We start from the raw sequence: 15,659 nt of genomic DNA, 5'->3' as shown, positions 1-15,659 counted from the left end.
TCCCATAAACTATACACATAACATATCACTACATACATCTCCCATAAACTATACACACAACATATCACTACATACATCTCCCATAAACTATACACACAACATATCACTACATACATCTCCCATAAACTATACACACAACATATCACTACATACATCTCCCATAAACTATACACAACAACATATCACTACATACATCTCCCATAAACTATACACACAACATATCACTACATACATCTCCCATAAACTATACACATAACATATCACTACATACATCTCCCATAAACTATACACACAACATATCACTACATACATCTCCCATAAACTATACACACAACATATCACTACATACATCTCCCATAAACTATACACACAACATATCACTACATACATCTCCCATAAACTATACACAACAACATATCACTACATACATCTCCCATAAACTATACACATAACAACATATCACTACATACATCTCCCATAAACTATACACACAACATATCACTACATACATCTCCCATAAACTATACACATAACAACATATCACTACATACATCTCCCATAAACTATACACAACAACATATCACTACATACATCTCCCATAAACTATACACATAACAACATATCACTACATACATCTCCCATAAACTATACACAACAACATATCACTACATACATCTCCCATAAACTATACACATAACAACATATCACTACATACATCTCCCATAAACTATACACATAGTAAACTATGTATGTAGTATTTTGCTCAAAAATATTTATATAGACATTATTGTCTTTCAAATAATATTTGTAATATTGGAATATTTTTCTGTCTTCAGGCACTGAATAAGAGTAAGAAAGCTCAGGTGAGTGTGTGTGTGTGTGTGTGTGTGTGTGTGTGTGTGTGTGTGTGTGTGTGTGTGTGTGTGTGTGTGTGTGTGTGTGTGTGTGTGTGTGTGTGTGTGTGTGTGTGTGTGTGTGTGTGAGCTTACCATGGTTACACCTGTGAACTTTATTAAGTAAACAGCACCCTCTGCTGGCTAGAAGTTGTTAAAGGCACACTGTCAAAATGTCACTGCATTGCAATCATAATAATCTATAGAACAGACAACCATGTTTAATACACGTAGACAAAGACATTTGTCTGTGTTTGGGCCTGTCTCTGCTGGGTGCCTACAATAATAACATTATGCTTTTTGGGGGCCTTTTTTCTGATAATCTGGGAATGAGATGTCAGCGTTGATATCGTTATGAATTTAATGTGTTTGTCACAGTGTTGTTATTGATGAATATAATGTATTTATTGTATATATATTTAGGGCATTAACGACTTGTGATTTTTGCAAGTTGACTCGACTCAGTAAAAAGTTGAGTTGAAGTCGACTTTATCGTTTGATGACGTCATCACATCATCACACACAACCCCCCCAATTATTTTGGGGGGCCCCCAGATGATTTACTTAATGTGCAACATTGTTTTCTCACTCAACTGTAAAGAAACCAACATAAATTCGTATAGAGGGTATCTGCACATTTCTAAAGTGCCAATTTAAGGACTTTTTAACACCTCTAAAATGGCAAATTAAACATTGGCCAAATTGTCAAATATATAAGGGCAGAAATTGTGAAAATAGCCGATCTACATGTAGCGGGGCAGATAAATGCATTTTTGCACTAAAATACTTCAGAAGTGGAAAGAAACCTAAAACTTTTCACAAGTACTCCTTAGGGGTTGTTCCTATGATAAAACACATTAGACACTGAAAAATCAAAATGGCTGCCATGTTTCCAAGATGGCTGCCTCTGAACAGTACCCCAGCCAGTTAATGTCCGATGTTCATAATATTAGAGTTGTTTTGTAGGTTTTAAAACATCCTGAGTTCATTTATTACACTTTTAAAGCAGCCAGAATAACCTTTCTGACTTTTGGTTGGGGTCTTTCCTCACCTGGGACCCCCCAAACAGACCCCTGAGCCTATTTCAGTAATCGCATTGCTCCTGCTCCAGAGCAATGTTAAATTAGATCATAACTGAAGCATTAAATTTGTTGTAACTGGGCTCTGAAAGCAAAAATGAGTAGTAGCAAATACCCAGGGGTCTTCCACAGGGGGTCCGGGACCCCTAGGGGGTCCTCAGAGTTACTACAGGGGGCCTGCCGTATCTTGATGGGGAAGTTCTTTTCTTTTTTTAACTGTTTTTATTAGTATTCTCAGTATTATTTATTACATTTTTGTGTGTTAGACAGGTTCACAGGTGTTACTGCAGGGATTGCAAGAATTAAGGTATTGCAACTTCTCACTGTGGGCGCGCAGTCTAACATGTCCATTTATTGCACTGCACTCACACACACACACCTCTTTGTTGTTGTAAAGAAATTCACTACTATACATGTCCTCCCTAATAGTGTTGACAGTTTCCACTATAGCATTTGCAGGGAGGAGAGTGCAAGGCAGGTTATTGTTTGAGCAGCTGCACCGTCCCTTGTAACCTGCTTTGCAGCCACATTTGATGAGCTCAAGTACTGCCTTTGCAGCAGGGAGGGCAAGAAACCTGACTGGACATACCCTCCACTCTCTGAATTCCATCTATTTTTTTCAATTGATGGAAGCTCAGGGCAATTTGTCAGGTATGACAAAGTAGGCATCATAATAGGATACCTTCATCAAGGGACATGATTTTGAGGAAGTGCAAACACATGAAGAGGCTGATACCCCGATTCCTTGCCTCCGGTACAAAAAAAGGAAATTTATATATTTGAGTGAGTTCAAGTTATTGGATGTTACAAATGTCAAGGGTTCCTTTGCGTACATAGTTTTTCAGGTGCTGACTGGGGAAGAACATTTGTTGGAATCACCAAAAAGATTGCAACATTGCAGTCGGAACATTTTGCATGCCATGTTTACAGTTCAAAAGGTCCAACAACCCTGGGATTACTCAGATGGGAACTATTTCTGTCAAAGAACTTGGAGGGTGAGATGCTACCTCCAACTCGTGCTGCACTGCTACCACATTACCTCCGCGCCAACTCTGTGCAGGATAAATCATACCTGACCATACCATACCCTGTGCTTCCACCAATCGAAGAAAATAGATGGAATTCAGAGAGTGTAGGGTATATTCCAGTCAGGTTTCTTGCTCTCCCTGCTCCAAAGGCAGTACTTGAGCTCATCAAATGTGTCTGCAAAGCAGGTTGTAAGGGACGGTGCAGCTGCTCAAATAACCTGCCTTTCACTCTATGCTATGGTGGAGACTGTGTCAACACTATTAGGTTGGACATTGAAGATGATGATGATGAAGACGAATATATCCTGCATGTCTGAAATTACTGTATTGTAGTGAATCTCTTTGGGCGTAATTGACCATGGGCTCTAATAAGGTGAGGGTTTTGGGGTGACAATAACAAAGAGGTGTGTGTGTGTGTGTGTGTGTGTGTGTGTGTGTGTGTGTGTGTGTGTGTGTGTGTGTGTGTGTGTGTGTGTGTGTGTGTGTGTGTGTTTGGTCAGTGTGAGTGCAGTGCAATAAATGGAAATAATGTTCTGCACCCAAAGTGAAAAGTTGCAATACCTTCATTATTGCAATCCCTGCATTATTGCAATCCCTGCAGTAACAGCTGTCAACCATAACTGTTTAACACAAAAAAACATTATAAATAATACTGAGAATAGTAATAAACCATCAAAGTACAATACATAAAACCAGGATACATAAAAACATTTGAAGTTTCAAAAAGAAATTCAGATTTCGCAGGCCCCCTGTAGTAGATCTGAGGATCCCCCCCAGGGGTCCCGGACCCCCCGTGGAAGACCTCTGTTATTTGCTACCAGTCATTTTTTTATTTCAGAGCATATTTCAGATCTAATTTAACATTGTTCTGGAGCAGGAGCAGAGCGATTACTGAAATAGGCTCAGGGGTCTGTCCAGGTGGTCCCAGGTGAGGAAAGACCCCAACCAAAAGTCAGAAAGGTTATTCTGGCTGCTTTAAAAGTGTAATAAATGAACTCTGGATGTTTTAAAACCTACAAAACAACTTTAATATTATGAAAATTCGATATTAACTGGCTGGCGTCCTGTAAAACATATCCGAAAAGGCGGCCATCTTTAAAACTGGCGGCCATTTTGAAAATTAAGTGTCTAATGTGATTTTTCTAAAGAATGACCCAAGAGGTACACTCTGTAAAATTTTGGTGCTTCTTTCCAGAACTGAAGTATTGTTCTCCTTAACTGCCCCGCTAATGCTCACAACGCCTCGCATTGCGAGGCGTCGTGAGCATGTAGATCTGCTATTTTCACAATAGAAAGAATATATAATTTTTTCAACTTCGACTTTCGACTTTCTCTGGTGGGAGTCGACTTGTTGACTTTTTCGTTAATAATATATATCTATCTAATAACAGGAGGTGGAGGCCTTGCTGACTGAGAATGAGATAAAACACAGTTATTGTTATGAATGTAATGTATTATTGTATATGTATGACAGGAGGTGGAGGCCTTGCTGACTGAGAATGAGATGCTACAGAGTAAACTCCACAGCCAGGAAGATGACTTCAGGTTACAGAACAGCACTCTGATGCAGGAACTGTCCAAGGTACAGTACACTGTTACATTATATTATATTAATTATCCAAGGTACACTGCAGGATTCATTTCATGATACTGTTAAATTAATATATTATCGTATCATGGTGTAGTGATTCTCAACCTTTTTAATTCCAAGTTTAATATGTCAAATTGACAGTGTTAATTTAACTCTTGAGAGAGTATACAATTGGAACCCGTTCCGTTTATGTTTGCTGTCATATTTTTAGATCCTCACTATCGATAATTAAGCTGAGGACCCCAAGAACACCCTCAGGGACCACTGGGGGTTGAGATCTATCTGTCTATCTATCCAGAGATCCTGCCTGGAACTATTCCTCAATGGGTAAAATCAGTCTGTGTTTACACCCGTAGCCAATCACAGGCCACAGGCTGTGTATAGCTGTAGCCAATCAAAGAAGGGCAAAGGGTGAAATAATCATATCAAGGCAGAGGCCTATAAGGCTGCATACAGCTATTTATCCAGTTTAGAGATCAGATGGGTTAGGTTAGGTGAAGGGTAAGGATCCCTTTAGGGATGGGTGAGGGGAGGGGTAAGGATCTAGTAATATATAACCTGTATATAATTTCATATTGTGTGGTTTGTTCCAGCTGTGTACTCAGATAGAAGAGTTGGAACAGGAGAACCAGGGACTGAAAGAAGGGGGAGGGGCCTCAGCCAGTAGCCCCGCCCCTGTCCCCGCCTCCAGCCCTGTGGATGGAGAGTTGCTCCGCCTCCAAGCTGAGAATGCCGCACTGCAGAAGAAAATGGCTGGTAAGGGACTGTGTGTGTGTGATATCTATCTATCTATAAATTAGGGAGATCTACGTCTGTGTGTCTGCGTCTGTGTGTCTGCACTGACATCATCCATCCATCCATCTTCAACCGCTTATCTGGAATCGGGTCGCGGGGGTAACAGTTCCAACTGAGACCTCCAGATTTCCTTATCCCGAGCAACTTCCTCCACTCCCTCAGGGAGTATACCGAGGCGTTCCCAAGCCAGTTTGGAGATATAATCCCTCCATCTGGTCTTTGGTCTGCCACGGGGTCTCCTCCCAGTGGGACGCGCATCGAGGACCTTCCTAGGAAGGCGCTCGGGGGGCATCCGTACTAGATGCCCGAACCACCTAAGCTGACTCCTTTCCAAGTGTAGGAGCAGCGGTTCTACTCCAAGTCTCTCTCATCATCCAATGGGAAAACCCTTGAGAAAACACGTGTGTGTGTTTATGCCAATCACGGGCTACGGAGAATCCAAGAGGGGAAAAGGGTGATGTCATAATATTGAGGCATATATAAGGGCCACGATAGGGCTCGTCTCTGCCTGTATAGACCAGTGGTTCTCAACCTGTGAGTCGGGACCCCCAGGGGGGTCCCCAAATGATTTTGGGGGGTCCCCAGATGATTAACTTAATGTGCAACATTGTTTTCTCACTCAACACAGTAAACAAACCAACATAACATGTAAGTGTATAAAGGGTTTCTGCACCTTTCTAAAATGACAATTTAAGGACTTTTTAATACCTCTAAAATGACAAATTAAACATTGGCCAAACGGTCAAATATTAGAGGCAGAAATTGTGAAAATAGCCGATCTACATGCTCACAACGCCTCGCAATGCTTGGCGTTGTGAGCATGTAGATCGGCTTATTTCACAATATAACTGTGTTAAACAAATGTTATGCCTCAACTCTTAGTGCTCGTCAGAGTGGGGGGTCCCCAGTTCAAATATGATTATTTTGGGGGTCGCGGCCTGCAAAAGGTTGAGAACCACTGGTATAGACCATCAGATAGGCATAAATGGGTATGTAATTTTGAGGATTGGTGGATTGGCGAGCTTCATTTAAACCAACCAGTTTATAAATGGGCCAATCTCCATGATTTTTCAAGTTACGTGTGACATCATAAAGTCTTACTTTAAAACGGGCGGGGTGGGCGCTAAAAAGGCATCTCATGCACACAGAAAAATAATGGTTCTTAAATGGTTCTTTAAAAGGCTATATGGTTCTTTGAAGAACCATCACCTACTAAATAACCATTTTATTTAGCAAATGGTTCTTCAGGATCCTCATATGGTTCTTTGGGATTTAAAAGGTTCTTAGGCCTATGAGAGGATGGTTCTTTGGGATTTAAAAGGTTCTAAGGCCTATATGGGGGTTACAGTATGTATTTTGCAACTGTAAATTATAATCTACATAAAACAATTACAATTTTCAATTTAGGCATTCAGCAGATACGGAGATGGAAAGATTTATAAAAAAAAACAATATCCTATAAAATTGTCTTAAAGGAGGAATGTTTGGCCAGCAGGCCTCTACCTCTGATGTCACGACTCAGCCATAACCATGCAGCTACACCCAAATATGAAGTGTTGCATGTCTAACCTAAATATGTTGTCATGGCATCAGGTGCAAATAAATCAGTCTGCTCCATATATGGGTACAAAAGGTAGCATGCCTTTATATGGAGATGTACTGATGGCATCAGGGAGATCTCCTTATATGGGCATATCAGTTGGCTTGGTGGTGCAACATAGGTGTGAGCGGCCATTTTGTTGTCATATAGATTTCAGAAAATATGCATATACATTATTATAAACCTGGAACCAAGACATCCAGTCCCTAATCATGATTATAATTATAAAACATCTGATTCTGTCAAAACATATTTGAAAAACTGAAAAATGTATTTATTAAATATATAGGATAATATCATTTTATATAATATATATTTTTAAATAGGCCTGTCCTGGACAGGTGTCAAGAATCTAATGTTTTATCATGGTCATCATGATTCACCATGACCTACTGCTTACCTGTTGTCCCCATAGAGTTATAATAGTAGAGGAGCCTATGAACTTTTGTAATTTTGGAATGATAATTGTTGAAGACATGTATATCTTCATTCTTGGGGTTCTCACAATGCCAAAAAAACATGTCTTCAATTTTTCTTTTCGGGTTTAGCATGTGTAATTAGCATAATTAGCCAATTAATTGCCAAAAACGGTAAATGGCAATAACTTTGCTTCTGGGTAACTTATAAAGGTGATCTAAGAGTCTAAGTCCATGTTTGTGAGGTCCAGAAACTCATCTGTTACCATTGTGAAGTCATACAACCTTTCCTAATTAGCATAATTAGCATACATTACGCAACAACGAGGTGAAAAGAAGCAAATTGCTGCATTTCTTTGTTTAAGTCAACTGTGAAAGCTTCTCACAGACTCTAAGATGTATGTTTACAAGTCCAGAAATTATTATTATCCTATACATGAATCATGCAACCTTTTGTCTGTGTAATAATTATGTAATAATCACACCGAAACCAGAAATAGCTATATTTCTTTATATATCCCTCATATAAAATAAAGAACAATGTGAGAAATGGTCACAGAATTATCAGATCGTTTATACTAATATGTACAGAAAGTTCTGTAAACACATTTAAATAGAAGGGTCTCCATCTTCGTCGTCGTCATCGTCAATCCCCAACAGTTGCGCCTTGCTTACATTACAACACACCTCTTCATCTGCCCCACACATGCACATCTCAGAGCAGTTCAAATTTTGAGATCGACAAGAACAATGTGACATGCACTGGGATTTCTTGCAGCCACATTTGATCAGTTGAGTAATGGTGGCTGGAGCTGGGGGATCCCGTGTTGTGATTGGCACCAGATGATCTCCCTCAGCCTCCCATCCATATTCAGTTGCTGGTGGCATCTGTGGGTTAGGTACGTGGTCCTGATACCATACCATTGCCTGGTAATGGGCACGGGCAATGGCTTGATGTAATGCTCCTTGTGTAGGTGGCAGCTTCTCTGCTTCTAATTGTTTCTTTGTGAATAACCTCCACCTGAGTTCACCAACATCCACAAGATTTGTACCGGGCTCGTACAGCTGGCAAACAAATGCTTCAATCTTTTTTTCTGTGTCAGAACTGAGCTTTTTTGAAGTACCTAGAGTAGCAAATGCAGATACCACCTCCACAGGACACCGGTTTAGGGCTTGCCAACAGGTTAACTTTCCCTTTCCAGCAAAATGGCCTGTCTGGTCAGCTCCAGTGAAGGCATGGAACCCTGGTAAGGCTGAAGTCCTCGTTTCACCCGGTGCCTGCAATACTGGCTCCAGTGAGATGATACGTTTTTTGTTTCCCACACCGGTGATGAAATAGGTGTCCTTGCACAGCTGATTGTACCGTCGGATTGCAAGAACAAAGACATCAGTGTCCGGGGACTCAATGTAGAGCTGTGTTGCCCCTCTTCGGACAGTATCCAGGCTGTGCAGGATTATCCTTGTGTCAGCCTCTTCCTGTGAGCTGTGGAGATGTTTTACATCGATATAGTTTGAGTGGACATCTTGCCTTGACGTGATTATGAAAACGTTGGGTTTCCCCTGGAAGTGTTGGAGGGCTTTCTTAGCAAGATAGACAGTCAGCTCATCTTTCGTGTGGATACCTGACAAGAACTGTTTTTCAGACACCTTCCCTATCGGTGTGTTGTCTTCCACATGATAAGTGGTAGGGGGCTTGCCACCCTGGCGTCGCATACGCGTGGCCTCCTTCAGTGAAGATGCAATATCATAGCGGTCAAATACTACATGGGTCTCACTATGTTCTTTGGTCTTCCTGTCCAGTATGGCTATGAAGTGGTCAGCCCACTGGGAACATGTCTTGATCCATGATGGCTTTCCCATTGCCTGTACCAATGCCATTCCATCTATGACAGTTACACTCTTAGCTGGCAGGGGACAACTGTCAGTGGCAGCACTCTGTGGTTGCTGATCAACACCAACGTCACCAGTCCTCTTCTCATTCTGCAGCTCCTCGAGAATGGTCATGAGCTTGCTCTTGTCTGTGCAGGGCCGAAGCTCACCAGTCACTGTGAAGAGAGCACGTGGTTTGGCAGTGAACTCGTGCTGGCCAATGGCTTCTTTGAGGTTGATCTCTGAACGTGATCGAGCAACAATCAGCATTCGAGCAAACAATGACCTGTCATCCTTCAATTCCACCACCTGGTCAGCGAGCTTGTGTTTCACAACTTTTCCTGCACTCTTCCACATCTTCAGTTGAACCTTTTTCATTCTGGCCCAGACACTGACTTCATTTTTGTTAATGCGTGCTTTCACAAAAGCAACATAGTTCTGCTGGCCAATTTCGTCTTGGCTGCATACATCTTTCTCCACGTGGGGTGGCATCACAACTTTTGTGATGATATTGGCTCTCTGCCATCTTGTGCAAGACCTATTGGTCTTTATGATGGCATCAAATCTGCAACACAAAAGATTTCACTGGGATGAGTGCAATGTGTAATAATTCCTTAATCATATCATGCACAAACTAAGCAATATCAGTTAGTTACTAAGGAGTCAGCTGCTCCATCTTAAAATTACCTGATGCTTTCCAACTATGGAATGAGGATTTGCAAGTTAGCTAGCACTGCATTGGTTCATAAAATGGATTGTTGAAAATTGAAAATTGTTGAAAATTACTCTGTCTTTCACACATGCACACACTGTGGAGAAGAAAATGATTCCACACACTGTCAACTTGCAAAAAAGGGAATACTTATTATGTAATATAATAACATTATCATCAACGCTTCAGTCTATGCCACCTTCATTTGGACAAAAAAATGCACGTGCACATACACAAACAGAACATTATTTCCTAGTAAAATTGTAAAGTAGCTTACCTGTATTTAGATGAGAAGTGCCGTGCCATCTTGATACAAGACCTATTGCTCTTTATGATGGCATCAAATCTGCAACACAAAAAAAAATCACTGGGATGAGTGCAATGTGTAATTCTTATCAATAATTCCTTAATCATATCATGTACAAACTAAGCAATATCAGCTAAGGAGTCAGCTGCTCCATCTTAAAATTACCTGGTGCTTTCCAACTATGAAATGAGGATTTGCAAGTTAGCTAGCACTGCATTGGTTCATAAAATGGATTGTTGACAAATGTTTGATATATTAAGTAGGCCTACTCTGTTTCTTAAGCAAAAAAGCACTGAGAGCACTGACTGTTCGTTGAAATCAGAGCTTGGTTCCTCAGTATGGTGATGGAGGTTTTACTCTGACTTTCATGTGTGAACACACTGGCACACTGGCACACACTGGAAAAAAATATTCCACACTGTCAACTTGCTAAAAAGGGAATACTTATATTATGTAATATAATAACATTATCATCAACGTTTCAGTCTATGCCACCTTCATTAGAACTACAAAATGGGAACACATGCACATACCCAAACAGAAAATGATTTCCTACTAAAAGAAAAAAGTAGCTTACCTGTATTTAGATGAAAAGTGGCCTGTATTGCAGTTGTTCAACAGTGAAAAATATTTCCTTTATCCACTCTGTAATTCAGATCAATTGTTCATTTCTACAATTTTACTACAGTTTAAAGCAGACCAGAAACACCTTATCCTTGGTTAGTCATTGATGATGTGTCCAAGCAGCATCATTCAGGTGTTTTCAATAACTATGATTACCGTAGCTTTATCAGCAGTGATCCCTCACAGCTGAAGCACAGTTGCTTGACTAATTATGACAAGAATTAATCTATGGATATACTGACAGAAAAAGAAACAGGTAATTTCCTACTTTCAGACTAATTAATAAATCATGTATGCAGATTATACTAATGACAAAAGGTTGCATGATTTACTTACATCAGGATAGGAATTTCTGGACATGTAAACATACTCAATTAGTCAATAAGAGTCTCAGATTATCTCTCCAAAGTCAGCTAATGTGAAAAATGAAGCGAATTCCTGATTTTCAACTAGTTTTTGCATACTTTAAGCTGATTATGCTAATTATTAAAGGTTGTATGACTTCACAATGGTAACATATGAATTTATGGACCTCACAAACATGGACTTAGACTCTTAGATCACCTTTATAAGTTACCTAGAAGCAAAGTTATTGCCATTTCCCGTTTTTGGCAATTAATTGGCTAATTATGCTAATTACACATGCTAAACCCAAAAAGAAAAATTGAAGACATGTTTTTTTGGCATTGTGAGAACCCCAAGAATGAAGATATACATGTCTTCAACAATTATCATTCCAAAATTACAACCAGCAGAATCACTTCATTGGCTCCCCCACTATAAGGTTGTCCCCCCCCTCTCTCTCACTCACTCACTCACTCACTCACTCTCACACACACACACACACACACACACACACACACACACACACACACACACACACACACACACACGCACACGCGCGCACACACGCACACACACACACACACACACACACACACACACACACACACACACACACACACACACACACACAACAAGCTCGCGCTGATTGTTGGCCCCGCCCACTTCCTCCTTCTGCTCTCCACTCTGAAGTGATTTACTGCTGCGTCATCTAAGCTCACCTCCTCATCTGTGGACAAATTTAACTAACAATTTTCGGTTTCAACTCCAGATTAATCTAACAGCTCTTCAGTTTTACCTTCATTCTGTAAGTAAAGTAATTTTTTTTCGACTTTTAACATGTTTTAGTTGACGTTAGGATGTTCCACAGATGCAGAACGAGCAGTAGTTGAGTTTGTTATATAAAGGCAAGAGACGCCATTGTGTTGTTATTTTAGCTACAGGTGCAGCTTTTTCATTCGATGTAACAAAGTTAACTGAAAGCTAAGAAGGTATGTTTTTGAAGATTCGATGTGAACTAGCGTAAAAGTCAAGTTTGGTAAAGTCATTTGGTCATTTTGAGTAATGTAGTGTGGTCTGTGTGTTATATAAAGGACAATGGCCAGATTAATGCATTTAAAAAGAGCGCCAACAGCTGCGTCAGTCCATAAAGGCACCCACCCTTAATAGTCAGTGAGAATGTTTTAGATCCATTTGAGAATACACTTTGACTCATTTGAGCTCTGTATTTTCCAGAACATGTGAAAAAGGATGTGCTGTCAGTAAATGGAAGACGGTGGAAGCCAGTGTTAAAGAAAAGTAAGTTATCCTGTGTGTGTGTGTGTGTGTGTGTGTGTGTGTGTGTGTGTGTGTGTGTGTGCGCGTGCGTGCGTGCGTGTGCCTGTCTAATATGGGGTGATACAAATTAAATGTCAGTACAATGGAAAATGCTCTTTTTAGATGGTTTTATATCAATGGTGAAATCGATGTTTGACAAGAATTGGACAAATGTTAAATATTATAAACATTTTGCTGACCCTACTGTACATACTGTAACCCCTTAAAACCTGGAACACATTATCAGGCATTATTACTTTAACCATTATTATATGCTTTACCTGGGCTATTGAAATAGCAGATATACAAGCTCACAGCCCGGCACAGAGTGCTGCACTGCAAGCTTGTAGATATCTTTAACATTTATTTTGTGCATATCTTATCAGTTGTTCAGGCCTGGTGATGAGGTGGACTTTCACGCCTTAAGACTCATACCATTTGGAGGGTAAACACCTCATTACAGTGATCCATCACCCTTTCAAGCAGTTGAGTAAGGTAAGAATGGTAATTGGTAAATGGTTCATTTATATAGCACCTTTTCCTAGAGCGCTTTACAATGTAGTTTACATTCTCCCATTCACACACACACGTTCAGGCACCAATGGCAGAAGCAAACATGCTAGGCACCAACCTAATCCTCAACAGAAGGGTTTAGGCAGCTCAAGGACACTTTGACACTCATCCAGGGGGTGTCACAAGGCACTGATCATATTGCAATCGTACCCTAATATTTTGTTTCTATGTTTGTTTTTGCCGCAGATAATGAAATAGATGGTCCTACTCTTCTACAGATGACTGAAAGAATGAGTGAGCGAATCTTTCCAAGAATTAAAGAACAAGTGAAATTCATGTCTGCTTTGGAGCAGTTGAAACTGTAAGTTAATTACGGTATACATTGAGTCTACTCTACATCTGATGTATTTCAGACTTTGAAATTCATAAGATGATATTAATATATAAAAACTATTAACTTCTTTTGCTGGAAATAAGTTGTTTTTTCTCCACTCCACTTTTTACAGTGGAAAAGAAGCCCCTGTGATCCAGCCAGCCCCAGCAGCAGAAGCAGTCCTACCAATGTTGAGCAGCAGAGTTAGGTTTCCTCCAGCAGTCCTCACTGCATTGGCCAATAAGGATCCTGCTCTACGGTCACATGGAAAAAACAGACTCAAAAACATGTTTATTCAAGCATTGTTTGACCACTTGAGCGAAACCTACATGTAAGTTGATATCGTCATCTATAACTGCATGTCTCTATCTTATCTGTCTATTTATTTATCATATATCATGTCTCTATTTATACAATTTAATAATTAATAGACATCTCTATCCCTAGATTTATGCATCTAGCAATATCCAATTATCTATCCATAGTTCTCAATTGATTTTCATTTCAAGGAACCCCATAATCTGTTGTATATTTTAAATGGTCAATTTACAACCGCATGGCATTGGTCTGACATTTCATTGTTCCTACATTCCATTAGTCCGAATATGGTGATGTTAACCTGGTGAAAATACTATGCTTAAACCTAAACCTAACCTCAGTAAAACTGCCTAAACCTGACCCTAACCCTAACCTCAGTAAAACTATGCATAACCCTAACCCTAAAACCTAACCCTAACCAAATTAAGACTAATGAGATGTAGGACTTATGGGCAGTCCGTCCGTCCATCCGTCCCTGAATCATACTTTGAGAACCACAATTTTATATTTATCTAACCTCTAAGCTGTCAACCCTAATAGGTTATCGGGTGCCTTTGTGTTTAATCATTCTGCTCACCCAGGGAAAATAACTGCTTCTTATGTTTATCACTGATAACTTAATCAGCCCTAGAGCTGATACACCAGTAGATGACTAATCACATCAGTGCAAACATAAACATAAGTGTCACTGCATGCTGCACTGTCACATGAGTGACCTCACTGTTGAATGAATTTAACATGTCTTTGTATGTGTCTTTTTATAACTTGTAGGTATCCAGGACACGATGCATATGTGGAGGTCCTCAAATCTGTCCTGTTCAGCTTCCCTTATTTGAAGAAACCTTATGGAACTGGATTCGTAAGTTTTAGTTCACTGTTATGTTTTTGTTAATACACGGGTGTGCATGCGTGGTCAAAATGAATGTTGCGTGGCAGATCAAATAAAGTGAAGCGCTCTTGCACACCTGCCGCTATACGTTTTTGTTATATATATATATATATATATAGTAGTGTCAGTTACAAGCTAGTCACAACTAACTTCCTGAAAGTAGACTTGGAAATAAAACTAGTGGTGACTAATCATTACAAGTGGCTCTTATTTGAAATCTGGCAAAACATTTTACCTGATGGTCATTTGCTCACTGGTAAAAATGTTGTCCAACCAGGTGCAAATCCTTGTAGAAGAGGACAATTACATAGTCCTGCTTTAAATAGTGATCACTGTTTTGAATTGGCTACCCAAATATAATTTACATTATGTTTAATATTTATCTTATGTTACAACTAAAAATGTACATTGACCAGAGCTTGAACAAGTAAACGGTAAAAATTCATCTGGAAGTTCTCAACTGATTATTTTATTTTATTTTTTATTTTATTTTTTCTCTAGGATGGCCTGCATTATTCCTTGAGGAACAAGTTTAAAAAGGAAAGACGGCCACTAGTGAACGTGGAAGAGATTGGCAAAATGAGGCAGAAATAGTCTGAAATAATCTGAAAGTGAAATCACTGTCAAGATGGATGGCCATGTGATGGTAATGGACAATGGAAGCGTTGACATTTCAATGGCACTGGGTGCTGAGTTGGGAATCTTTCATTTGTACAACATAGCATATCCAGCCCAGCTAAAAAAAAAACATTTACTTTCATTGAGGCATTCATCTTAAAACTCAACATTTCAAAATCAAAAGTGCCTCTCTCTGTGAGGAAGGTAGCGAATGCACTAGATCTGTAGGAAGCCACTGTATGGCAACTGTGTAGGCCAGACATGGTGGCCGGGGCTACATTCGGCACACATCTTCAATTAATGTGGCCCACAGGTTTATAGCTGTTTATGGACTAGTATAACATGTTATTGTCTTTGTCCAATGCGATTGTATAA

General features: G+C 39.8%; 1 protein-coding gene across 3 annotated transcripts in view; it reads left to right on the top strand.

The window, feature by feature from the left end:
* gripap1 (GRIP1 associated protein 1) overlaps positions 1 to 15,659 on the top strand; it is a 134,854-nt gene that overhangs the window by 17,053 nt on the left and 102,142 nt on the right. For all 3 annotated transcript variants that reach the window (XM_080733371.1, XM_080733372.1, XM_080733370.1), the window contains exons 4-6: positions 837 to 863; positions 4,475 to 4,582; positions 5,185 to 5,347. In XM_080733371.1, coding sequence (XP_080589497.1) covers positions 837 to 863; positions 4,475 to 4,582; positions 5,185 to 5,347 — 298 coding nt within the window. The remainder of the gene's footprint in view (positions 1 to 836; positions 864 to 4,474; positions 4,583 to 5,184; positions 5,348 to 15,659) is intronic.

This window comes from Nannobrachium achirus (genome assembly GCF_963921795.1).
Source record: "Nannobrachium achirus genome assembly, chromosome: 9".
Classification (NCBI taxonomy): domain Eukaryota; kingdom Metazoa; phylum Chordata; class Actinopteri; order Myctophiformes; family Myctophidae; genus Nannobrachium; species Nannobrachium achirus.
This window is presented reverse-complemented; position numbering and strand designations above follow the sequence as displayed.